The sequence below is a fragment of the Talpa europaea genome (assembly GCF_964194135.1).
Source record: "Talpa europaea genome assembly, chromosome: 1".
NCBI classification, from domain to species: domain Eukaryota; kingdom Metazoa; phylum Chordata; class Mammalia; order Eulipotyphla; family Talpidae; genus Talpa; species Talpa europaea.
Window position 1 is genome coordinate 114,793,422 of NC_140073.1, and position 27,699 is coordinate 114,821,120.

General features: G+C 37.0%; 1 protein-coding gene across 6 annotated transcripts in view; it reads left to right on the top strand.

The window, feature by feature from the left end:
* OSBPL6 (oxysterol binding protein like 6) overlaps nt 1-27,699 on the top strand; it is a gene marked incomplete at both ends in the record, with an annotated part of 78,564 nt that overhangs the window by 37,407 nt on the left and 13,458 nt on the right. The window contains 8 exons of one of the 6 annotated variants that reach the window (XM_084228657.1): nt 106-209; nt 767-859; nt 5,368-5,442; nt 10,811-10,976; nt 14,596-14,729; nt 15,394-15,417; nt 23,137-23,244; nt 24,929-25,066. In XM_084228657.1, coding sequence (XP_084084783.1) covers nt 106-209; nt 767-859; nt 5,368-5,442; nt 10,811-10,976; nt 14,596-14,729; nt 15,394-15,417; nt 23,137-23,244; nt 24,929-25,066 — 842 coding nt within the window. The remainder of the gene's footprint in view (nt 1-105; nt 210-766; nt 860-5,367; nt 5,443-10,810; nt 10,977-14,595; nt 14,730-15,393; nt 15,418-23,136; nt 23,245-24,928; nt 25,067-27,699) is intronic. The other 5 variants (XM_084228662.1, XM_084228658.1, XM_084228659.1 and 2 more) reach the window with 5 other exon arrangements.

The window sequence follows — 27,699 nt, forward strand, 5'->3', positions numbered from 1 at the left end:
ATCTATCTAATCCTATTTGCCATCATGTGGATGGAATCACTTTTCTTGCCATCACCACAACTTCCTGACTAGTTCTCATATAATTTTATTTCTGATTTTTATTAGACCTTGCACACTGCCAGTCAAACCTTGTGGAACTTAGCAAACTCCTGCAAAATTTGGAAATACTTCAGAGAACTCAGTCAGCACCTAACTTCACTGATATGCAGGTAAGCATCTTATTGTTGCTGGTAAAGGTGCTTTGAAATATTAACTAACAATTTTTACTGGATTGTTCTATGACTATATATGGTAATTTTTAAAGGGAAATAACTGCAATACAGATTAGCTTATATTGAATCTTGGTGTCATTGTGTTAAGTTGTCTCTTTTGGAATGTTTTATTACATTCCATTTATATATATATAAACACAAACTAATTAAAGGAGATAAATATCTAAATCAGTCTTCCATGTTGGTTTTGTGTTAGAAATGACAAATTTGAAGATATAACTTTTGTGCTCTCAGAATTATCATCTTTTCGTGTAGAAAAATTGCTGATGGTCTCTAACACTCCTTTCATTTTGCAAAGCAGAAAAAAAGATATATTATAATTAAAGTACTGGCTCTGCTTTTAATGTCAGCTAAACGCCTTCTGTCCTGGCTGTTTTGCTTTAGGTGTCTAACAATGATTTCTTACTAACTTGCTATGCTCTCTTTATCTATACCTTTATCATTTGTGTGAATTTAATAAACCTTTGTTGCTTTTAACTATTTGTGTAATGTAGGCTAACTGTGTAGATATTTCAAAGAAAGACAAGCGAGTCACAAGGCGATGGAGAACAAAAAGTGTCAGCAAAGATACAAAAATACAACTGCAGGTACAGACTTTATTTTTCCTTCATTCATATTTTTATATACTTAAGAAATATTTGTCTTTATGTCAGTTCATAGAAGTGAGAGTTAGAGAACAGCTTAAATGCTTGAAAGCCAATGCCTTTCTGACTCTTAACTAAAATAATGGGAAATCTGCTCTTTATATTCTAGCATATGTAAAAATAATTTTTAAATGATTAAAATCATTCAGTATGGCTATAAGTGGCATTTTCATTCTGACTTTTGAACTATTAAAATATATTTTCACATAAAATCAACTTAAAAATCTAAATTCAGTGGGTTATAATGAACACTCATAGGTCTTAAGAGAATCTTTTATGTTAGCTTTGTCCAAGCTTGAGTCTGTCAATATAAGAATAAAGGCTGCAGTAGACTGGAAAACAACAAATCTAGGCTGCAGTCTACTCACTCTGATTTCCTGGCTTTTTAATCTTGTGCATTTCTATAAAATTTCTGGACTTTTCATTTTTCTCCTGGGTAAAGTGATACAGAGCTAATAATCATCTTTGAATTCCCTTCCAATTCTAAAATTCTATGATTCTACAAAACTCAACATCATTTAATCTTCAACTATTACTCTAAGTATCTGAATCATTCAAGTCTTAATGGCCAATGCAAATTTTCTTGAATTATTTTAAATTATTTGAAATGAGTAGTTTTAAATTTTTAAAGAAAGATAATCTTCAGACTATGGTAATTACCTAAAATCTCTCATGTCATAAATCAGATTATTTTCAGTTCTTTAAACTAGTCTCACTAATACTCTGACCCTAACTGTAGCTTATGAAGAATTCTTGTCCTGAACAATCAAAATTAATCTTATGATTTTAACAAAAATTAAAATTAATCTTATGATTTTACTTTTTACACTGTAAATCAATTTGTATTATAATACAGAAGTAAAGGGAACTGCTTTTCAGAACTCTTCAGTGTCTTCTGACTAAAGAATACCTTTAATTCTGACTATATAACCCTCTTTGTGTTATAATTCTGAATGTGTAAATAACAAATTCTTCATTGCTTTGCTTGCTAATCTGGTATATTTGAAAATAAGTTTTTCTAAGCACTAAAGCGCCATTTTTTAAATTTAGAATGTTCATGTTCTGTGAACACTATTTTTTGTGTTCTTTTATTCAGTAAGTTTTTGTGTGTTTTCCCTTCTAGTCAGAAAATACTGGGGTGACATGTGTACCAAATGATTTCATAAGAAAATTACCTAAAATTGCTTTTGGCAGTTTCATTTGTCTTGTGCATGAGATTGTCAATTTTTTGGTTGCTATTTTTTTTAAGCATGGTATCTGTCGTTATCATAGCCATGAAAAGAAAATCCATATAAATAAAACAATTGAAGAAGGGCCTCCCTGGTGATGCAAGGGGTTAAGTCTCAGCACTATGAAGCTATCGGCAGCCACTGCAACATGAGTTCAATCCCCAGCCAGGGAGCTGAGCCACCTGGCACAGCAGACCTCTCCTGTCTCTCTTGCTGCTCCCCTCAGCAGTGTATTTCACTTGATCCACCTGTTCTGCTCCCCATCTGTCCTGGTGAATCCTCTTACCTGTTCCTTTGCCCCGCTTCTTATATGCATAAAATAAATAAAATGAATCTTAAAAAATATATATACCTGGATAGATATTATTTTGATCTTGTTTTAGTAGGCATGCCAGCAAACAGAATAGGTGGAATAGGAAGCATCTCAGCAAGTCTGGGTGAGGTGCCCCCGGCCCCTGGCTGCTGCTGAAGACTCTCCATGGTCCCTGTATCCCTCTGTTTTTCCTGATGGAAACAGAATCCAGCTCTGAATTGCCTACTCAGTGACTGGCTTTGCTTTTCTATATGAGGAGAGGTTATGAATATTTTTTTTGAGTCATCAAAAGAAATTGTTCAAAAAGCATGAAAATATTTTTCATTTGTACTACTGCCACATATTTGGGTGGTTTGTTTTGAAATTTGTCTTTATACTGCTATGCTTTGTTTCTGTTTTGTCAATGAGGAACATAATTGCCTTTGTGATTCCAGTTTAATTATTTTTGAGGGAAGTTGAAATCTCATCCCCATACTCGATGAAGAATTTAGGCTTTCAAATGATAATTTAGTTCTAACTTCGAGTAGAAATAGACTTGTGGGGGGCGGTGATGGTAAGTAATCAGTGTCAGAGAAGCCCCCACTTCCACTTAACCTAGTAAAACAAAAGATACTGTAGGGTGAATGTTGCAGAATTTTGACACCATCCCTGGCCCTTTTCTGTTCCCTCAAACCAACAGGCTTTCAGCCTTAATAGGATGAGGCTTAATAGGATGCCCATTGTCTATTGCTGGGCAGTTACTTGAAATTTCTTTAACATGCACACTTGGGTGGAAAGCTTTAAAATCAATTAGGGATGCTGTGACCAATATAAATGTCATTACTCATCAGTATTTTACCTACAGAAGGCATAGCATTTATTTTTATGGTAGCGAGTTAAACATCCCTACCACCTTCTCCCACCCTAATAGATTTTTTCTTCCTGTTTAAAATGTTTCTTGGTCATAACAATCTTATCTGATGGTGCCAACTATTTGTTTTAAGACCCATAATCATCTCACTACTTGAACCACCTTCTCTGATGGTCATTGTAGCAGCCGACTTGAGAGGCTTTTGTAGTGAGTGGCTTATTTTTCTTCCTCTCCAGTGTTTGAAACATCCAGTCCACTGCAGTTTGTAAAGGGGCCTAGACTTCTGATGTTGGTGCGGTAGTGGTTGTTACTGCTGTTGTTGTTGATGCTGTTTCATTGAATTTTGCATTCAGTATTGTATAGTAGTCATTTTGAAATAATTGCAAAATAGATCATTTGAAAAATGGGCCTCAGGAAAGTAAAAATGAAGAGCATGTTATACTGGCTATTTCCTTGTGTGTCCTTTTGTAGGTTAGATTCGACTTTGATTTGAATGTGAAACTAAATTTTGGATGTCTGTGTTCATCTTTTTATTGGAAGTCAGTGGGAAGCTCACCCCAGAAATCATCGTTTAACTCACCAAAGGCAGCATTTGATCTAGAGGGCTCTGTGGTGATTGCAATTTAGAAAAGGGCTTCCTGTTTCTGAAACTTCAAAATTCTGGTTCCAACAGAAATTTCAACATCATCATTATGCAGTAATATTTTGTGTTTTAAATGAGTAAGAAGGCAAGGAGGGAATAGTTTTTAAAGGGTTACTCTAGAAGAGAGCTGTTGCTAACAAATTAAATACTCGATTCCTAGATGTTAATCAAGAATGAGGAGTAGTAACAAATAAGGAGTAGTTGATGAAATGGCCGGATGACATCCATGTGTAGCTATCCTAGACCTCACAGATACTCAAATCACACTGAAGGGTAAAAGTCCTTTTATTTTTTAACATATATTAAACATAAAGGATTTTGTGTAGAAGGTTTTGTGGAAAACAGATTATATATGTATAACAAACATAAATGCAGATTTATGAAGCTGAAGAAAAATATGAATGAAATTTGGAAACATTGTAGAGAAATGGCAGTATCACAATTAATTTTTTGTTGTTGCTCTTCAAAAAAAAAGCTAAAGCAGCTTTACTGTTTTTTTCCTGAATCTGTACTGATAGGTGATTCTAAGAACATTTCAGTTCATTGGAATTGAAACTATGGCTCAATAATTCTGAAGAGTCAGAATCTGTCAAAGGGAGACAGAGTTAGGTGGTTAGAAGGAAATGTCTTTCTCCTTTAATCCAGTTCACCAAAGAGGAAAAACCCTCTAGGATTCTGCTACTAGTTCACGTATGGGTGCCAGACACTAAATGAAACCTCTGCTTTCATTTTTTATAGTCGATTTTTGTAAACATTATCCCACCACAGTGAGGAACTTGAGAGCTTTTTCTTATGCTATGGGGACTGATTTCTCCCTTGGAAAATTCTTCGGCTGGAAAATTCCAACATCTTCCCTAATGTTGAATCCCAGAGAGATTTACAATATGGGAATAAATTGGAAATTGAAGGTTTCCCGGTACCCTTAGCCTTACTTTTCCCTCCCAGTAAGAGAGAAAAAAGTTCTGTCTCACTAACAGGAGACTCTTTACAACTTCTTCATTTTAGCCTGTTGTGCATTGTTTTATTGAGTCACTTTTTCCTGAACTTATTTTTTCTTTGCTTCCATTTGTCGAATGTCTTGTGCCTTCATATAAAGTGATATTGCATGAATAAAAGAGTAGGTACCTTTATTTTACCGTAAAATCACAAGCTATTATTCATCAATTCATAGCTTTCCATCCCCTTTTGGGCTGGGGGTTACAATCAGCAAGTACACTTAAGTGTTTGGGTCAATCAGCTTTTCTCACAGCATAAATGCCCCTTCAAGCTCATTTCAGGGCTAAAATTTAGACAAAAATAACTTCAGTTAAACTCTCCCTTTCCCTTGTCTGATTATCTTTCATCCTCCCGTATCCTCTCCTCTCCCTCCCCTCCCCCATGTTTTCTCCTCCCTCCTCTTCTCCCATTCACTGTCAGGAAGGGCCACCTACGAAGGGCCAGTTCAACACAACTCGGCGCCGGCAGAGGCTAGCAGCAGCAGTGGCTACAACAGTGAGTGGATTTCAATCTCCAGTGGATGTTTAATGAGAATGAGAAACTGTATGAGTGTCACGTCCTCTGTTCTAATGGTGCCACCTGCGTGTGATGGCATCCTGTGACCCGTTCCTGGTTGGCATCGCCTTGCACGTTGTTGTCTGGCTGTCTTCACCAGGCAGGGGTCACACACAGGCATTCGTTCGTTTTTGCAGTGGGAAGCTATTGTATTACATAATCCATTTCTCTACTTCAATCAGTGTAAAAAATCATTTAAATTCAAGGTGGCAAAGCTGAGTCCAAGTCTTTGTGGTATGGGATTTCCTTAAATGCTATTTTTTGTCATCTTGCTATTGAAATCTTTGCTAACTGATTTCTATTTTTCTAAGAAATGTCATTTTATTACAAATATAAATTGCACTCTTTTGGGTAGTGTGTGACCATTTGAACAGAATGTGAGAGTAAAGAAATTAGAGAGTAAAAAAAAAAAAATGTGGATTTCATTTCTTCTCTAAATGGTTACCAAATTACATGTAGCAAAGGAAAATTGTTTTCTGGAAAGAATATTGAGCTGAAAATCAGAAAATAAAGTGTGGGAAGGAGAAAAGCCAAAATGTTAAATGGTGTTTGATGTGTCTCGAGAGGGTTTCTTTTTTTTAAGATAAAATAAGGTGGTTATTCAGAAGACAAAGGAAGTATTGACATAAGATAAGCAAATAACCAAAATTTAAAATTGAGTAGAAAATGTTTAGAATAATGAGCTGTCCTTACAGAATATAAAAAAGAATATGTACATACAAGAAGTTGCTGGATGAAAGTAAATCATAGTATTTGCTTACTCGTGATATCCTAACAGCTTTTTAAAATAGAGTACTGACTTCATAGTGATTATGGATGTTAGTTTTTTGACTATTAGATCATATTTTCTAAATGAACAGTAGGCTTGCTCTTGTTAGAGGTGGAATATATTTTAATACTAAAATACTTCTAGTATTTTGATACTACAATTGCTGAAAAATATGAAAAGGTTTGGGTTTTTGTAGAAGAATGCAGAGTGGGCAAAAGGATTGTTGGTTTTCTACTTTGTGATTAATTGCTGACTTCTGCTTTCTATCTGGGTGATTAGCTGGATTGTTTAAGAAATGAGAGTTGTTTTTGATGATGAAATGAACAGCTTGGAGTTTATTAGGGAACTGACAGACTCAAAGTTTAGTAGACATTTGAACAAACAAATTATGGAAATTGTTTTAGTGGGTGATGTGTATCTCATGCATGTATTCAAATGCAGGTGAGTCAAGCATTTGGCACTGACATGGTAACAGGTTCTGATAAAAGGTCTCTGTATAATCAGTTAAGTAATTCTCAAATGTAGTCTTTCATTTATAAAATTCAGAAATCCACATGATTGTTAGAGAGAACAATATCTCAGTAGGGGAAGAAGGTCAATCATTTTATGAAAATACAGATGTTTGCTTAAATAATGTCCTTCTAAGAGAGCACACAGGGAAGTGATTGGGTTTCTACTGTTTTCATTTTTTAATTTCAGATACATTTGGTGAATATAATAAAACTGCAAATAGAACCTATTGAAGAAAATGGATTTATATTTTTAAAAGTCGGGAATCAATGAGACAAAGCTTTTAAAAGAGGAAAGAATTAATGCCCACCTTCTAGAGTAGCTGTAACCACAGAAATTAAGAATAGCTTAGTTGCATCCAGTGAGAAAAGCTAGCAACATTTATTAATGTATTCAGGAATAAGCTGGGGGTGGGGGGTGGTTTGCTCTAAATCTCCTAGGATTTAGAGCTTTAATTCAATACCAGAGCTGAGTAACTTCTGGCAAGAACTCAGCTGGCTCTCCCTACTCACATCTAATGACCCGCTGCTGATGATTCAGCCCCCCCCATTTCTCTTAGCTCAGTGTTTTCCCTTAGTCACCAAACCTTCCTCTTCCCAACAGTCAAATTATCCCACATATTTTGAGTCTGTTCTTCCTAATAGGTTCTTATTACCTAGAATTCTTCCAAGCGACTTCTAGGCACTTACTTTCCTTGCCTACCGGGGACAGCTGAGATTGTTCTCAATGAAAAGTGCACCCAAGGAGGTGTCACAGAGGATTATCCTCACTGATTCTTAGCACAAGCACACAGTATGGTCTATGTGCAACATCAGCCAGATCCAGTAGAACAGAACTGGAAAAAGAAAAACCCAGCCCCTCCCCTGAACAAACACTGAGAGACCGGATGGAGCCAGTGCTCCTGCCAGACGCAGAGGAACAGCAGGGGACTCTGCATCCTGGCTGAGAGTCACAGAAGTTTAGTTTCTTTCATAGACCTGCTGTTTCAGGTCCCCTGTTTCATTCTTGCTACCATTACTAAATTTTAGTGCCAATAGTTTCACTATCAACCCATCCTCTTTTGACTTCTTCATAAACAAGTGTTAGGAGTGAGTGGCTCTCCCCACTCATATCTAATGACCCGCTGTGGGTGATTCAGCCCCCCCAATTCTCTTAGCTCAGTGTTTCTCCTTAGTAACCACACCTTCCTCTTCCCAATATTCAAATTATCCCACATATTTTGAATGTGTTCTTTGTGATAGGTTCCTATTACCTAGAATTCATCTCCTAACACCCTCATCCCAAGTGCAGTTACCAGAACCAGGATATTCCAGGACCAGGCTTGCTCCCCAGGCACAGAAGCTCAGAGAAGTCTTGGACTTCTTTCCAGAATAGGATGTAGAGGCTTCATTCACTGTTGTGGGTTCTTGGGGCAAACATGAGAGCTATAGACAGCTCAGCTCCCACTCCAGCCATCACTGAGAGAACCTATTAACCATTAAATGTTTGAATCCCATAATACCCAAACTGGCTAATGGAAAACTGAGTAAAAAATCCCTAGGCTAAAGAGATACTCAATTAAAATTAGATTAATACATCACTATTGGTATTCTTAATTTCATTTCATCAGTTCTTCAATGTAAACGACCTATTCTATATACTTCTTTTAGCAAAAAAAAAAAGATATCAATACAAACATTTTCAATCTGAAGTATATAAAAATTAGTTTTCAATTTCCTAGGGATCTATCTGATTGCAATTTGAATGGTGCATTCCCAAGTCTCTCTCCCTGTGGGCTTTATACACAATCACTTTTACTATTTTAATTGCCAATTTAAACTTCCATTATGTTAGAAATATAAATTTGTAACATGTTTTTCTTCTCAGCATCTGATTCCAACTTTATATGGGGAAGTTGTTATCACAGGAACAAGTGTGGGTCCTTACTGGACTCTGCGGGCCTCTTCTGCATCATGGCCTCCATCACAACCTCTCCCCGCAACTCTCACAGCCTCTACTTTCTCCACTCAAGGGAAGACACCCCTCTTCTCTGCCACAATGCTAGTCCTTGAGGTCCACATGGAGGGCACCTGAGTGCAAATAAAACCCTTGTCCAAGATCCACAGCATATTACAGTCTCCATCTCAGACACCCACCTTTTTTTCTTAATGGTCTTCTAGTTGCTAGTGTGGGGAAATTGTATCCTTTAATCTGAAAACTGTTTTGTCTACACTTTTCCTTAAATCATGGTCTTGTCCCAGAACCTCCTTATCTCCATCAGTCTTTCCATGGATTCTCTGTGTTCCTCCTAGAGGACTGTGGGATGACTTCTTTGTAGACTTAACATCACCATAATTAAGGGCAAGAATTTCCTTTATATATCTTTATTCTTCTATGTAAATGTCATTCCTTTATAGATAGCCCCAAACCACCTCAATTATTATCATCACAAAATTAGCTGGATAGGATTCTAGCAAATTATTGAACCCAAGGACTCCATTTTCTCAAATGGCTTATCTGTCAATGCTCTGTCTTCTCTAAAACAGCCAGAAATTTTGAGTCTTATAACATAAACAACCTGTTGACATTCCCTAACGTAGCCAAAGTCCCCATGGAGGATGAAAGTTACTTTGATATCCCCAGATATCAAATACTTTGGGTATCATATATTCATGTGCTTAGCTGATCTTAGGGGATAAGCCTCATGCTTGTTTCCTTCCCCAGTAAGTCTTAGGTATGTTTTGAAATAAATAACTGCCTGCTAGGGCAAAGCTACATCTGAAGGATTCTCCTGTGCAGTCTCAACTGCCCTCACCCAGATCCACAAACTGTCGCTCAGGTCACACCTTTGTGGTTCTGTCCATCTCCTTCATTTATCCTGTGTCCTCAGTGAACACTAATTTCTTCTCGCCTCTCGATCTCTTTTTGTGTCTGAAAGTGTAAAACAAAATCAAAATATGTAAAAAAGAAAGTGGTTCTGACAGACATGTACATCAGACAAGATATTTCTTCGTTCCTCCTACAGCATATTTCCTCCTTAGATAGATGGTGTGAATTATCCTTTAATTTATACAAAACTCAGCTTACAAAGGAATCTGAGTCTAATTCTTGATGATAACTGAATGAAAATCTGTGCCATAAGAATTAGGGAGGTTACTGATGACCTTATTTACAAGAGGAATTGATATATTCATTTTCCAAGAATATTTCATTGACAGCAGTTGTAATATTCAGATAGAACTTTCTGGAAGGAGAGAAAAAAGTGCTTTTCCTCCACTCATCACAAGCCTAATCCATATACAACCTGAGTGGGAAAATAGCCTCTACCCATTTGGGAATATCTTTAGTAATATGACTTTCTTTTTTTACTTAATGCTTTTCTGTATTGGTCTATTCATATATGTAAGAAAGCTGTATAAAACATACAAATGTAAACAAGAGTTATTCATTTAACTGTTTTATATTGCATTTCAAATTGAATTATGAATCTCTTTAAGCCATTATTATATTTACCTTTAAACTTGATTTGTGGTAGCCATTAGTTAAAACATAAATCACTTTAATGGTAAATATAATAATGGAATAGGATGAACTCACTTTTCTGTATGTGTCTCTTGATTTTTTACCCAAAGCCCCTACTTCAGGCTCAAAAAGAAATAGGCAACAAAAGTCCTTAGAGATAAGATTAAGACTGTAAGAGAAGGTCAGTTAGGTTCAAATTTCTGTTATCTGCCAGTAATTTTTTAGATACAACTGTGGGTTCAGAGCTGAAGCTTTTCGGGGACTATGCCTTTTCTTCCTGTCATGCTGTAGTCATGTCTCCCTGGAACTGTGAAAAGCCTATGAGTCAGTGACAGGACTAAATCAACTGTAGGAAATGAGACTGCTTCCCACCACCATCCCCTGCAAAATAAATGAGCACTGAGTATCTCCGATTGTGTCATCAGAGAGGAATCTCTTATTATGAAGAATAGAAGTGAGCTTTTCAGTGGAATAAAATGTGGACAAGTGCACTGTTGCTCTTTAATAATTTCCATCTTCCCCTTTCAGGTTCCTTTCAGTGCCACCATGTCACCCGTTCGCTTGCATTCCTCCAACCCCAACCTTTGTGCGGATATTGAATTTCAGACTCCCCCTAGCCACCTCACTGACCCTCTGGAAAGTTCAACAGATTATACAAAGCTTCAAGAAGAATTTTGTCTAATTGCCCAGAAAGGTAACAACAAATACAGTGTGCCCTTTAGAGAAGCTCTTTATTGGTGAGAGGTTGCTATTACCCTTTTACCCTTGTCAAGGTTGTCATGGTGGGAAGATTATAATATCATATACTGGGTAGACTTGTGTATATATATAATACAGTGGGGTATGATGTCTGCCTCTTGGGAGAGTGTACATCATAGGCTTATAGTTTTGAATGAAAGAGTCATTGAGTTGTAGTGAGGGAGGGGAAGAGAATGGGTTATCCTAGGCAGGCCCGAAGACACATCACCGCCTTTTTTTCAGTATCTTTTAGTTATCATTTAATACATGTTGTGAGTCATTCTTAGTAAGAAAAAAAGAGAGATTCTGTTTGAGTCTCTTTTTATTAACTAGCACTCACTGATCTAAATAACACTAATTGCAATTTTGAGATTGTGGGTCAGGAGTTCAGGTAGGGCTCTCCTAGGCAGTTCTTCTGCACCACTTGGAATTGACTGAGCCACTTAGTGATATTTAACTGGAGTTTAGGCTGGGCTGAAAGGTGCAAGGTGACTTTACCCATGTGCCTGGCATGTTGTTGGGATAGCTGGAAGACCATACCCAGCTATGTCCCTCTCCTTCTCCATGGCAGCTGAAGATTCCAAGAGAGTAGAATGGAATCTGCCCAACCCGTCTGTCCAGGGCCAGGCATAGTCATGTCCTTGCTCTCGACCAGTCAGAACCTCACAGGCCAACCCATATTTGACAGGAGGGGAAATCAACCCTACTTTGAGTCTCTTTTTTAAATGGTAAGCTTTCAGTAAAGCTGGTAGCTTAAATTGAATGGTCACCAGCCACAGAGGGTAGGGTATAATAAGTAAGAAACAGGATCATAGGGTGTAGGTGATCTGAGCAGTCCTGTCTGTATTTACCAAGAGCCTCAGCTCCCAAATTAATTCCCCCACCTTATTGCTCTGATTATTTAAATTTCAACCTTTGAAATTAATCTTTTGACTTATGATAGTATGTTCATAGGCATTGTCTTTTAAAATATTTAGTCTTTTGGAGAAAGATAGATGTTGTATTGTTTTCAGTCACTAACACCTTACTGGGAATTAATCATATTTCCCCTCGTGTTGCTAATAATAAGTTATAAAATAGTCTTGAAAATGTATGTTGAAGGGAACATCCTGATTTGCCTTCTCCATGCTCAAGAGCCTTGAGGCTCAGGAAAAGAAGGGGCACACACCGAGAGTATCTTTGGGAATGGTGAAATCAACAAAAATCTGCTGTTAAACCATCAGCAAACATGAACTAGCAGAAATTTCTTTAATTCCATACTCCTAAAATAATTAAGCAAACTGATCATACCCTCCCTTTTTTAATATAAATTTCTCAGGCTAGATTCTGTAAAGCCAGCTCTGTTTCATCTACTATATTACTCCTAGTAGGATGTCATCACATTTCTTAGTGGTTGCTAATTGTGTCACTTAGATAAGAGCAGTGTTATTTTGCTTATATAACTGTGTTAAGTTTATTGCCAGTAAAGTCAGTAGCTTTTACTTCTAATGGCCAGGGAGGGCAGGTAGAAAGACACAACAAATTTGTGAGTTAAGTATAGCTCAGCTGCTAAAGAGAAATGAATACATTTGACAGTAGCCCCAGGAAAGCTTTGTGTGTTGGGTTGTTACCAGTTTGCTTTCAGGAAATCCAAACTTCAACAGAAATTTAAAGCTTCTGTTGACACAACATATTTTCTTTTCAGTGGATACTCAAAATCTCTATAATAGAAAAAGAGAATTTTTCTGTAACTTTTATGTGAACACTTTAAAAAGAATTATGGATTTTGAAATGCTTTTAGAGCTGCCAGTGGGGTTAATGTATTGCAGTTATCAAGTCATTATGTTCAAATTGATGACGACTGGAATATAGCACATAAATCAGTAGATTGTGAGCTCCTTGTGATCCTGTCATTTCCCCCTTTTAATTTAGGCCACTGTATTTGTGCTAAAAATTTCTACTTCTTTTAAAAATAACCTTTCTCAAATAAGGAAAAACCTATTTAGACTTTGTATATTATAGAAAATCTTATTGTAAAGAGTTAGAAGTTCATCCTCTTTGTGTATCTAATTTAAACACTTCCTCAGATTTTGCTGATATATGTTGTTAAATATACAGAAATGGGGGAAATTGTTATTTTTATTGTTGCTTTTATTTTATTTTTAGCTTTATTGAGATATAGTTGACATAGAGAACTGCATAAGTTTAAGGAATATGTCACTTTGGTAGACTTATCTATTGCAAAATTGTCACGTTGTGGGGCGGCAGTGTTGGAAGCAGCACAGGATGAAGGAAAGACAAGTCAAAGTCCAAGTAGAGTGAGAGACATAGAGGGGCTCACACCTCAAGTGATGCAGACACTAAACAAGGGCAGTCTCATGCTGATTGAGGATCAGGTTCAGAGAAGGTGGGCAAGTATGTGGAAGGATGTACATCCATGGGGTGGGGATATTATTGAAGATGTGTTATTGTCTGGTGCAAGCTAGGGTGCAGTGAACAGGGGCTGTTTTTTGGGGGTGCTGCATTGTTCCCTCTAATCAAAGCACCCTATCTCTAGTTCCTATTCTTACTTAACTTTCTGTTAATCTTTACAAGTAAGGTATTCTAGCTGATTTTGCTAATTTGGCCATAAACTCTGCCTGCTGTTTTCAGCAGATACTGGTTTCCCAATATGTTCCTCATACCAGGACTTTTGCCCTGGTGTTAGGCCCCTGCCTGATTCTTCATTTTAGCTTGACCAGCAGGAACTCTGGACACAAAGACAATAGCAATAATAACATGGGGGCCTGGGGATTCCACACAAAATGATTACCCTCAGAGTGTTAGCTGACACCTCCATCATGTCATATAATTACTGTGTGTGTGTGTGTGTGTGTGTGTTGAGAATATTTTAAGATCTATTGGTAACTTCTGAGTATATAATACAGTGGTAGATAATTACTATGTTATAAATTAGAGTCCCAGAACCTGTGCATCTATAACTGGAAGTTTGTGCCCTTTGAAAGCTTGTGTGACATCAAGACATCCTCATTTAAGAAAATACTACAGGTGCTGTTTGTTCTTAAGGCCAATCATTTTCCTATTTCAAAGAGAACTAGTCAAAACTTATAGATCAGCAACTTTTATTACATTGGCAGGACTCAGAAAATGCTCCTTTTGGAGTGTACACTTCTGGAAATTAATTATTGAATAGTTCTAAATTATTTGCATGAGACTTATTGTATGCAGAACTCTCAAATAGTCTCATCAATTATAGCAGATTAAAACTTTTTCTATTTTTCTTCTAGGAATTCTGGATTAATTTCTAAATCTTCATATTTAGAATAGGTACTAATATTTCACATGCTGCTTCCAAATCTTTGATGGGGTGTCTGATATGTAATGCTAAAACTTTTATCCTGATTAATTTTCATTACCACAGTTGTTTTGTATAAAGATATTCTGGTAGATTCCATTTAAGGCTGACTTTTAGTTAGACTATAATGCAGTCTTTTCAGAAATGTCTGTGCATGAGTTAAAGTGTTAAGAAGTTGATAATTTTATATATTATTGGTAGATACATTTGATCTCTGTTTCTCACTTTTCTCCCCTCCCAGTGCATTCTCTTTTGAAGTCTGCATTTAACAGCATAGCTATAGAGAAGGAGAAGCTCAAGCAGATGGTTTCTGAGCAGGATCACAATAAAGGCCACAGCACACAGATGGCACGGTTGCGACAGTCACTGTCTCAGGTAAATGACTGTGTTCCTTACTCTCCCGATACATTCCCAACCCTGTAAAACGAAAGCTGGGGATGCAGGGCATCACCATCAAGGTGATGATGACCCATTCATCTGAAATTCTCCCAAAACACTATATAGTGTCAGTATAAAAGTTTATTCAATTTTACATTTTCAAAAAATGTTAAGGTTAAAGTGAAAGTCAATCAAATTTGCTTGCAAACATAAATTTCAATTTTAATATGTTGAAATTTAATCTGTTGAAATTTACTGATTACTATTACCTACTTTGTTTTCCTGATTTACACTGTTAGGATTCTCTACCTATCTACGTTATGCTCCTTAAAGCTAGACCTTTATATTTTCTCTCTCTATATATATTATGTTATAATATAGTATTCAATATGTATTTATTATATATTAATCAATATATATTATAGTGATCTTTCTATTACTAATCAAATCCCTATATGTATCAAAATTGAAATTTCTGATAAAATATTTAAAACTGTGCTTTGCATCTTTACACTGAGGACTTCCTCTGAAATATTTTCTTCATTTAATCTATAAATGCACTTTTAAAAATTCCTTTGAGAATTCAATGTTGTTATGTGATTTTGTGTGAGAACTCAGTGTTTACATAAAATATTATTCACTTCCTGGTGCCTTGGATCAGAGTGAAGGAGCAAACAAATCCTGGGTAAGTGGTTTTTCCTGTGGGTCAGCTCCCGCTTGAATAGTTTCCCCTGACCCTAAGAATTTGACTTGAAGTGCCTCACCATGTTTTATGTTCCTGGACTGTTAGCTTATTTTCAATGTTAAGTTTCCTGTCATAGAGTGCTGTCACCTGGCCACCCCTTCTGTGTTCACCACAGAACACTGTCAGTCGAGGTGCATATGCTGCTTCCAGCGCCAAACTAAGGGACTCAGAAGCTCGAGCATTTGTAGTGGCACTTGTGCCAGCCTGCGGAGGTCTTTGTTCACCACACACTTCAGTGGTTTGCCCCAGACTCTTCTCCCGTCATGTATCTGTTGAACACTCAGTCCGTGTTAATCTTCTGAACCATTGCTCTGAAAGTGCCATGAATCAAAGAGCAAAATAATGGTTAGATGAACATGCAAAGGTCATCTTGTAAATGTGAAAAATACACCATTAACCCCCTAAATATTATAATCTTTCCTTCAACTGTATTTAATGATGGCAGCTTAGAGGTCTAAAACAAGCTTGAACTTAGGGAAAATAAGAAAACTCATTTCTCGCTTGCTTGCTTGCTTCTATTTGCCTCTTGGTAAGACAGAGAATGATAAATAGAGATCTAAGTTGGGGAGATCAGGTGAGATTAACAATGATGGTAAGAGAAATTTTGTTTATTCGTTGTATTTCATTCAATAAAAGACAAGGCACTTGGTACAGTACAAGCTCTGGGATACCTAGATAAAGTAGCCCTGGCTATGTTCCCAGGAAGCTCATTATCTCATTAGTGAGATGAACAGTGAAATGGACCATGCTGTAGGCCATTCAGAGCTGCACATGAGCGGCGCAGGTTTCCAGGCCTCTGGTTGTGCAGAGGAATGGGAAGTCCCCGAGCTGTGAGTGAAAACAGATCAGGCTTCTGGAGGAATTGAGCCTGAGTAGACAGCAGCAGCTCATGAGAAAGAACCTGATGCTAACATAAGCAAAATAAAAGTAAGATAAGCAAAATTATGTTAACTTTGCATCCTTTTGGTTAAATATTTCCTTCTCTTATCACAACATATTTATTTGCTTCCAGAATTAGAACCTCAACAGATTTTTGTTGCATTGTTCAAGAGGGTTTTTTTTTAATTGACTTTTTCTTTTAATTAAAATGCTTGGTTTTATTCTCAAAATATGTGAAAATAGTTTGGGAGTATGCAGATAGTTATATCTCATCCAATGGAAAATCCATTGTTCCCAATTTTGTATTATCACAGCATTTTCCCAATATTTACATTCCTGCTCCTGTCCATAGCCTTGTTGGGACAGTCACACCCTTGCTGGCTATCTATTCCCCTCATCACTGTGGCTTGACTTTCTCAGAAACCACTACAGCCTTGGCTTAGGCATTTCTGTTTACTGACAATATACTCCTTGTATAGGAATCACTATCCGTGGTTAGACAGCTAGAGGGGTATCTGAAGAATTGTAAGTAGTTAGAGTCTGAAGCACAGAGCAAACAAGGAAGAACTAATCTAGGAGAAGCTGGCTAAGTGGGTAGGAGGCAGCTCTTCAGGACTAGGAGTTTAGATTTATCTTATCAGTGATGGGCAGGCCTTACAGAATTTTAAACTATTGAGTGGTAATGTCAGATTGTAAATATTATACATATTTCTATATATTAGAAATATTACTCTGGTACAGTATGGAGGATGGATGGAATTAAGATAAACTAGTTGGTAGATTCTTAAGATAATCAAAATAAGGCAGGACCGAACTCAGGAAGTGCCAAGAGGGTTTCGAAGACACTGAAGGAGGAGGGTCAGCATGACCTGGAGGTCAGCTAAATATTAAAGAGGGCCACAGAAAGAGAGTCAAGACTAATTACAGGCTGTTTAATTGGACAACCAGGTAAATAATAGGTAAGTCTATTTCCCCAAGATAGAATTATGAGAACCCATGTGTCAGGGGTAGGTAAATGATGATGAGTGGTTTCTGTGGAAGTTGAGATGTCAGTGGGACATCCAACATGCAATTAGATATATAATCAGTTTTGGGGCTCAGGAGAGAGAGCTGGGCTAGAGAGAAAGGTGTGAATATGCCACTATGTCAGAGAAATTATAGATGTTGATAAATTGTGTTTTCAGTCAGAATGAAAGAGGGTCAGTGCTGCTGGCACTCTCCTAAGAACATTAATATTTAATTAAATAAGTGATTGATTTGATTAAGAAAGGCTAAAAAATAAGAGACACAGGAAAATATCTAAAGAACTTAGATAGTGTGACCATTGAGACCCAGTGTGAAGCATTTTCGTATTCTCAAGAAGGAAGAGATAGACAGTATCTGACCTTAGCGGCAAATAGTGTATGTATTGAGAGTCAGCCTTGGAATTTGACTATCACCTCAGCATGTGTACATTATGAGAGGAAGGAACCAGCAGATAAGGAGACACTGATAATGGTAGATAATTAGCTGATGGGGAACCATCTGTTTGGCCAGTTCTGTTTTCACTGTCTCTCTTCCAATATAGCAATTAGGATTGAACAAAACACTAAATAACTTGAGTACATTAAGACAGATATTCTCAATATGTCATTATATTAGTAGAACTTCACATCATAGTCTAATTTTAGGTAATCTGAAGATATATTTTTGATCCATATTCAAGTGTCATCAGTTAAACTTCCAGATATTTTTCTTATGACCAGTTACCAAGCCATGTTGCCCCTCCAGGAGAGGGAAAGAGAGAGGGAGAGACAGAGTTTAAATAACTTTTTAATGTTACTTAGTAGTCTAATGTTTTAGGGCATATTTAGTTCTTTTTGATATATATATATAGTGATTAAAATGTCACTTTTCAATAAAGCCTTTAAATATATCAACTTGGCAAGTTCCATCATCCCTTTGAAGGCACACAGCATTTAAAATATATGAAATTAGCATTCTTCATTACATATTACTGTCTTGGGCATGTAGCAATTTATAAGGCTGGGCAATCTAATGGATCTCACTTTTAAAGTAATATTTGTTCCCTGACCTATATGTACACAAAAACATATATAATTCTGCTACTTTTACCTCATGAAACTCTAAAATTAACTCTCACATTTCAGAGACAGCATAGATGATAGATTCAAACCTATAGGAAGGGATTTTCAGTGTCATCTGACTCCTTATAAATTACTTTATTTCACAAAAATTATAACTTCATGTCTCAGTAAATGTACCCATATACCGAATTTAAATAGTGTATAATGACTAAGATAACGTCAGCATTTCAGAGCACTAGAATAATAAAAGATTCAACTTGAGTCTTTAATACATTTCACTTTCTCACTGTTACTAGTTTGATCCCCAAATTTGTGCACAGCTTTGGCTAAATGCAGTAGGTATTAGATCTATCTAAATGTGAGAATATGACCCTTGTACTCCCACTGTGTTTCATTGAATCAATATGCCATTGATTGTTAGATATAGGATTGTTTTGTGTATTACTAAGAAGGAAAAAGAATTGCTGTCAATTAAACTGACGTCATGCTTCAGAGGTATTATACGTGGGAGAAAATATGCATCTTAGAATCAGTGAAATGTGGTGTGTGTGGGAATGTAGGCAAAAAATTAGTTTTACGGCACATAGCAGCATAATGAAAATTCCAGTCATAATATATACCATTCTTTGTGCCCATGACAATTTACATACCAAAATCAGTATTGTGTTGGGACAAAAGCTCCAAGTGTATTTGTTTGTTCCTCAATTCCAGTTTCCTGAAAGCTGGCTAAATATGTTCTGTATGAAAATATTTTTCCAAGACACCTTACATCATTTTTTAGATATCCAGTAAGTTTAAATTGATGTCATTTTGGACATAATTTGGCAGTGTTTACTAAAAGCTTGAAAAAGGTTTGATCCTTTGATCTGTGGGTGATATGTCAAAGAAAGTATTGTTGAATAAAGGAAACGTTATGTAACATAAACATTCATGACATCATTATTTATTCTAGTCAAAATCAGTAACAGCTTAAGCTGCCCATTAATAGAAAATAATTTATTCTGCAACCATTAAAATCAAACTTGAGAAAAGTTTACCAGATAAAATAAATCTTTATGTGCAAAGAATAAATGGCAGACACAGGATGTAAATTATGCTGCTGCTAAATAATGTGGAAAATAAATAAGAAAAAAAGGTTGAGAGAAATACACCAAACTACCAGTATTTGGTTGATTGGCAGTAAGGTACAAATTTTTTTAAATATTTTTTTCATTTTCCAAATGTGCTATAATTCTATCTATTTATTTGATACCTTCTAGCTTTGACATTTTCATGCTAATTTTCTTAGTTCTTTTGAACCAGGTTTGCTTTTTTTTTTTTTTTTTTTTGTGGGACCCTTGCCAGAGGCAGCCTCACAGCCCAGCGCTCAACCACTGTGCCACCAGGGGAGGCCCTGAACCGGGTTTGCTTTTATCCAGAGAGTTTGAGTCTCTGTAATTCCATTTTGCCACACATTTCATGTCCCTTTTTGGCAGTCAGGCTTCCTTCCATGTTTCCTTCCCAGAACCCTCAGTTTCATTCAGTAAGTGGATATGCTACCATCTTGCCCAGCCTCAGGTGAACCTCACCCACTGTCTACCATGGCAAACAAATTTAGTTATAGATAAGGAGATGGGGATTTAGGCAATTGATTCTGGCTCAAAACTTCAAGATGATAGCTTCTGTATGGATTCAGAAGGACTTACTTGTTTCTTGGATATACTAGACTTGAATGTGTCTGAGGATGCGAGAGAGGCATTGGGGACACGGACATAATACTGTAGAGAGCTTTAGTGCAGTCTGAACTCAATAACAAAAGCAAGTAGTGAAAATAAGCATAGAGCCTGCCTCATGAAGAGTCTAGTCCTGTTCCTGAGCTTCAGGGTGCTTCCTCCCTATCAGGCCTCTGCTCATGTGTGTCATAAAGAGTGATATTATTACTGACATTCTCCAGAGCTGCTGTATTCTTGCTTGTTGGCTGGTTCAAGTGGCTGGTGATCTGCCTCCTTTTTCCTTGTTCCCGCTCCCTGGGTGCATTCTTTACGTTGTTTCTATCATCATCTGGGTTCTTCTATGTTAATTATCACTAAAAGAATCATTTCACTAAAAATGCCAATATTCTTCAAGTTTCTTATGATATTATTACAGAGAAAACAGTTGAGCTTTAGGAAGGGAAGTCATGAGCGTGGCCGTGCACTACCAGAGAGCTATCCCATGAAAATCAGGGCGCTTGGTTGTGGCCAATTTCAAAAACAGTTGTGTGACCAAGGCAAAAGGAGGAGCTGCCCATGAGCTATGCATAAATGGGCTGTTGCATGCTCAGCTGTCTGCCCACACTTTCTAGCATTGGGATTGCCAGAGGTAGAACAGTATTTCTAAGCTTTTTGTGTTCTTTAACAGCAACTTTTTTCTACCACTGCATATATATTATTAATAAAATATTTCCTTTTAAACATTTACCTCGCTCCCTGTGTGTATCAATGGCTAGAGGTTATCTTCTGCACCTTCACACACACCTGTAGGCAGGATCACATTTAATGACCAGAGAATGGAGAGCTTTAATTCTCATCTAAGAATATCCAGGGGGGGGGGAAATAGCATTCCTTTCCTCATAAATGGTAAACTTGTCTTTAAAACTCTTACCCTGAGGAATACCAGTTTATCCTTGCCCTTGAATTTAGTGCAGGTTTTCTGTTAACTCTGTTCTGGTGGCAACAGAAGGTGCATTCCCTTGGAAGGAGCCATCAGTTGAGGTGTGTCTGTGACTACATACAGTCTGAACTGTCAGGCTGAGACTGTGATTCTGTGATTAAAACCATCAAGCCACCTGCCATGCGGCTTCTCACTTCCAAGACAACAAAATAGCTCTGGTTCCAAACACTTCAGTAATTTGCAGAAAAGTTGGAAGCAAAGAAGTAAAGAAAGAACAAACTACTGTAGAATAGTCACAAGGGATGGAAGTAATACAATGTTTTTTTCAAATTCCAGATGTTTGAGATTTTGCTCCAAAAAAAAATGATCCTGAGTGCTTTTCTAGAATGTAAAGATATGAAGATTCTTGCTTTGAAGCACATGTGCTTTTAATTGCCTCTTTTTCTAACAGCCCTGTTTTCTCAGCAAGCCAAATACCTATGTCCTTCTTCCCAGCTGCAGATGTAATGACTGTAGTATCTACATACTACAGTCCATCGATAACTGCTTTAATCCATTGATACTGCTTAGCTCACCCAAGCAAGTGTGTTACGTTTTACACATATTTTACAAGCTAGAAAAACTTTAAACAAAAGTCAAAAGCTGTGAGTGAACAGTTTTCTCCTCAGAAAGCAAAAGCTGGGTTGCAGGGAAGAAGGAGCAGCGTGGGGAGAGGACAGTGTTGCGTGACTGGAGGACTGTGCATTGCTCAATACGAGTGCCAAGCCCAGCCCCTGCATCTTTTCCTGGGTATTTTAACAGGCACGGGATTATAATTTTGACACTGCATGTGTGCATGTATTGGTTCACTATATTCCCTCACTCCATGTAAAGAAAAGCACAATGTCTAGTGCCCGGGACAAACACCCCTCTTTGGTCAAACCTGATATTTCTCTTCCACTGTCTAAAACAGCTGCCTCTATTTTCTAATTGCTGATTTTGATGGGAAGGAAAGGAGCTGTCCAGCTTTTCACTGGACCTTTGTCCTCACCAAGATTTTTTTTTTTTTAAAGATTTATTGATTTATGTATACAAGAACTGGGGTACAGGCCAGAGATCCGGGGGGTGAGAGAATTCACCAGAGAGTGGGCAGAAGAACAGGCAGACTGACTGAAATACACTGCTGAGGGGAGCAGCGAGCGAGACAAGAGCTCACCAAGATCTTTTGCTTGAGACTGTGGTAATCCGGTTAGCTCTATCTGTTACACATGAACATGTTCCCTTGCATCATTGTGATGCACACACCTTTGTCTCCAGGGCCCCTGTAGGGACACCAGGCTTAGGTAACGCTGCTCTCTTCTTGCCGCATTTACTAAATGGTGTTAGAGCAGGTGGTGTTTTACTGATGCCGATGTAGAATGTGTTGAAAATAGTGTGATGTACTTAACTTGGAGTTAGCTTACTTTCCGTTTTGCTTTCTTTTTCATTCTTCTTGATGTCTGTGCTGCTCAGTAAAGGCACCTTTTGATCTACACTTGAGTTAGTTCTGCTGCACTGTCATGTATGAAAATTATGTGTTCCTAAAAATTGAAAATGCAACTATTTCCTTTTGCTAGACTAAATATATAAGTCATAAAATATCAAGGCAGTTCTTTCTTCATTTCATATCCAGGTGATTTTTAAGATAACCATCTGACTTTGAAACAATAGAACAAAAAAATGAACAGAATCAATAGTTTTGATCTCATCTTGAAAATGTAATATATATGTGGTGGTAGACTGGGCTTGGAACTAATAGACTTGATTCTGAGGGAAAGGAAACTCCATTAATCAATTTTATAAAATCCATGAGATCTTTTAACGCACTAACCTACTAAGTCGTAGTCTTGATTGCAAAAAATGGATACCTTAATTCTGAGCCATTTATTTCCTTCTTGCCAGTAGGATCTGACTTATGATGCCACCAAAAATTTACAAATGAGAACATCCTAGACTTTGTTGTCTAAGCTGTTCCCGTGTGCTTGTTCTGTTTTAAACTTGCTTATTAATTCAAAATTACATGTGTGGTTTTTGTTATTTTAAGGCTCTCAACCAGAATGCTGAACTGAGGAGTCGGTTGAACAGAATACATTCAGAATCTATTATTTGTGATCAGGTTGTCAGTGTCAATATTATTCCTAGTCCTGATGAGGTAAGACTCATTTTTAATAGATGTAGAATATTTATGTTAAAAGTGTCAAAACCTATTACCTGTTTTTATTTTTACCCAGTTCTTTCAATGTTAACAAGACTCCTGAATAAATATTTGTGTTGCTGACAGCTTCCCAACACAAAGTGCTGACACTTTGGAGTAAGGGATATAGATGAAGTGGATATCATTTATTCTTGGTCATCAGTGTCTCTTTTTTATTTATTCCTGAGTTCGCCTCATGTCAGAATATTTTGTTTATGTATACTCCAGCTTGTGTATTTTCTGTGTTTTCCCAGTCTTCATTTGATATGTTCATTATCATCAAAAAATCCATGGAATGCTAGCTAAGAAGGTGCTAGATAAAAATTTTCTTGAAGTTTTGAAAGCCCTAATGAGAGACATCATCTGATCTTGTTAAGCTAATACTAATGGTGCTGCTATAGCTACTATTGATGATGGTGATGATAATTAATAGCTAACGTGTGTCAAATGAGCACTTACTATGTGCTAGGCACTGTACTTACCATTTGATGTGTATTATCTCATTTGACACTCCCAGCAAAACTTGTAGGTGCTGCTATTGTCACATTTTTCAGATTAAAAGATCTGCTAAATTTAGTACTACTAAAATGTAGTAATAGCACAGGAAGACATTCAATATTTGGGCTAGACTTCAGAGTATTAATTTGTTTATAACCCTTTATAAAAATGTTTATAACTTTAATAATTTATACTTTTCAACATATTGTAGCTTTATAAAAAATGATACATGTAACAAAGAGATACTAAGGTCATTTTTTTGCCCAAAACATATTGTGCTAAAATCCTACAGGTGCCAGTGTTCTACCATTAGAAAATATCATCCAAGACAGCTTCTCTATAACTTATTTCCCATCCTATGTCCCCTCACCTCTGTGGGTCCCAGGATCTCTGGTGACACTCATCCTTATTCAGCTGCCCAGAATCTAGAAGTACTTCTAAAATTTTGTCACTCAGAAATTTTAACGTCTCAGTTTGAGTCTTCTTTTCAGCCTGGAATGTGTACTGAAATATATTTTTCCTCACATTATAGTTTTCTTCCATATTTTTCTAATTGAAACTCAAACAGCTTCATTAAAAACAGTATTTTTTGCTTACTGAATAAAATATAGTTTGAAATAAGTTTTAATATTCTATTCATATGTTTCATTGGTTAAAACTCATGATCAAATTGGAAAATGACTTTTATATATTGTCTCAAAAATTAGTCTTGTAGACTGTCTTCTTACCAATTCTCTAGTGGTTTCCACAAGTTTTTCTTGAGGTCTAGTGTGCTGGTTAGAATATAACTAATAATGACACACCTACATATATGAGGATGGACTTCTCTCTACAGCCAATTCGCTGTATTGAGAGAGACTCAATATGTTACATTCCATTTACTATCAATTGGGCATAGATTTAAAATCAACTCACAGAACCAACATCTTTGAACTATGCCTTGTGCATTCTGTAGACAGAGAGAGGAAAGAAGCTTCATCAGAGGTGATTACTGAGATGCAAGTGAACATTATTTGTGGTCAATACTCTTAACATATGGTGTGTGTTTCACAGGAAATCTGGCTAGGACATGATGATCTGATTAGAACAGATAGCTATTTTAAGGGAAAAAATGATTACTCCTTCTGCTCATCTTTTACTGTAGACTGGTGAGCAAATCCATGTCAGTCTCCCCCTCTCACAGCAAGTAGCCAATGAGAGTCGCCTGTCCATGTCAGAGTCTGTCTCTGAGTTCTTTGATGCCCAAGAAGTACTCCTCTCTGCAAGCTCCTCAGAGAATGAGGTAAGTTTCTTTGATGTGTCAGTCCCATCTGCTTCTAACCATGAGTTTGGGTTAAAGAGAGTAAGAGAATGGAAATTTTTAAATATCATAGTAAGATGTTCAAATAGTAGCAAAGCCAAAATCATACAAATATTAGTTCCCTTTTACTAAGCACTTAACACTTCAGAGCACCAAGTTATTATTAAATTAGATGAACAAAAGGAACAAAATCAAGCATTTATTTTGACTTGCTTGTATGATTCATATTTCAGGTTAATGAAGTAGTTGACAGTTCTTTATGCAAGACTAGCAAATAACTAGAATGAATGAGAAAAATTAGAATATCAACAATCATCCTCTCACATGCATGTGCGTGCACACACACACACACACACACACACACCCCTTTGCCAGAGACATGAATTTGAGTTTAAAAGGATAATATCTCTCCTATCTCTAGCTGGATAATTATGGTACCTCCCTATCATGAAGAGTTCTTCAGTTCTCCTGGATTATTTTTCATTTTTGTAAGTCTTGGAATGTTCTTGGGAAAATGAAATCTCTTTCTGGGTCATGTTGCAGAAATTAATTCTTTTCTGAAATTTAGTTGAGTATGCTTTTATTTTTATTTTTTTGCATGAGAAACACAGCCAAAACTCTTTCCCACACATTTGACTAGGAATTTTGTCATTTGAGATTGCAGATCTCTACTGCACTTTCACAAAAAGGAAATGAAATAGTTGTTAAATGTTATTTCCATATGTATAGGAAATAGATTGGAAGAAAACATCCTGACAATTAGTAGTTGTTGTTTTGGATGTTTGGAATTATGAGTGATTTTAGAAACAAAAATAAGTGGCAAAGGGAAAGAAATAATGAAGGCCGATCACTTTTATAATGGGGAAAAGGTAAAATAGAGTTCTTGTATCCGGTACTGAATTTGTTACCACGCCAACCCATGCACCTGCCTCTCAGATCCCCAATCAGCCATTAAGATTCTTAGATACTCCCACTCACTAGCCAAGTACCAGTTTCATTATTCATAATGACAATTGATGCTATCAGATGGACAAAATAATCATGCTTGCTGATTAGTGTCTCTTTCCCTGTAGGCAAATCTGCATGAAGCTTAATTGTAGTCAGGAGGTTGCTTTGTGAGCAAAGAATGGGGAGAAGGAGGAGTGAGTTGAGTGAACTTAAGGCTGGGAGGGCCGGGATGTAATAACTCCATGCTTTCATCTTCATTAACTGATATTCTGCCACTTGGCGGGTGTTTGTACCTGTGGACCAGTGTCTGTACCCCCAGGGACCACCATGCTGAAGACAGGCTAACAGCATTTTCTTTTCTGACTCTCTCTTTCCTGAGTTGCCATTGCCAACCACTCATTCATCCTCTTCAATCAGGTTACAGTCAAATTTACATCATCTGAACTCATTATCATTTGTTGATCCATCAACTGATGGCACTATAACTTAGTGTTCTGAAAGCAATCTAATTTCCCTGTTTCTAAGTTCTTGGGCACACTCAGGCTTCTTGCACCAGACTCTGCTAATAGAGAAATGAAGAGAACATGGAGCAGATTGTTGCATGAGTCCAAGCAAGATGGTGGAGCCACCCTCAAGAGAAGAGTGAATTTTGTAGTGGAGAGGTGATGAGGAAGTAGAGGGCAGGGGTGCATGGAGAAGGGACATTCAATTTGAGGCATTGTGGGTTTATCAGACCACTCAATGGAATTATCTGGTGAGCATTTAAATACTTGCATCTAAAACTAAAAGAGAGCAGGTCTAAAGAGAATGAGAGTTGGCTCAGGGTCCACATAGCATTGTTACCTGGGTGCTGCACTGAACCTCTAACTCAGTGTGTCTCCATAAAATGAATTAATTGACAAACCTCTTATACACACACACTCTCTCTCTCTCTCTCTCTCTCTCTCTCTCTCTCTCTCTCTCTCTCTCTCTGTCTCACGTAGAAAAACAAAACACTCATGTGGAAAAACAACACGCTCATGTGGAAAAACAACAACACACAAACATACCCATGTTTATCTAAGTGTTTTTGTCCCCAAGTGTTTACACTGAATGCCAAGGGCACTTCCCTTGTGTGGCTTCTGTCACCTGAATACTCTCAGATCCCAGCCTCAGCTACTGCTCACACCTGCTAATATAGATCTCACTCGAGGTGCACTGAGATTGTAGAGTTCCTTCACATCTACACAAACCATTATATGGGCAGGGGTATAGCACCATTTCTATCATACATTAGTTTGAGCAAGCTTAGAAATTAAATTGGAATAGGCTGTATATATTTTTATAGGATAAATGAGTGTTTTCTTAATAAATATTCAGAAAATATACATGCATGCAACATGAGTTTCTGTCAGGCAGGTTAGACATAATTGGGTGTGAACTTTGTGCAGAGAAATCCTATCAATCGAGTGGGGAAAAAATTACATCTTTTTTCTACCAAGCTAAGGAAGGTGGCTCTCATGAGCCTGCTAGTTTAACTTTTCACTCTGCTGCAGTCAGTGGAAACTGGAAACCATTTACAGTGGGAAAAATAGCCATTGCAAGATGACTTTATTCATCTTTTGCCATCATTACAGACTTGCTCATGAAGACTTCTGGTATTCTTTATGCATGCAAACATTCTGTCT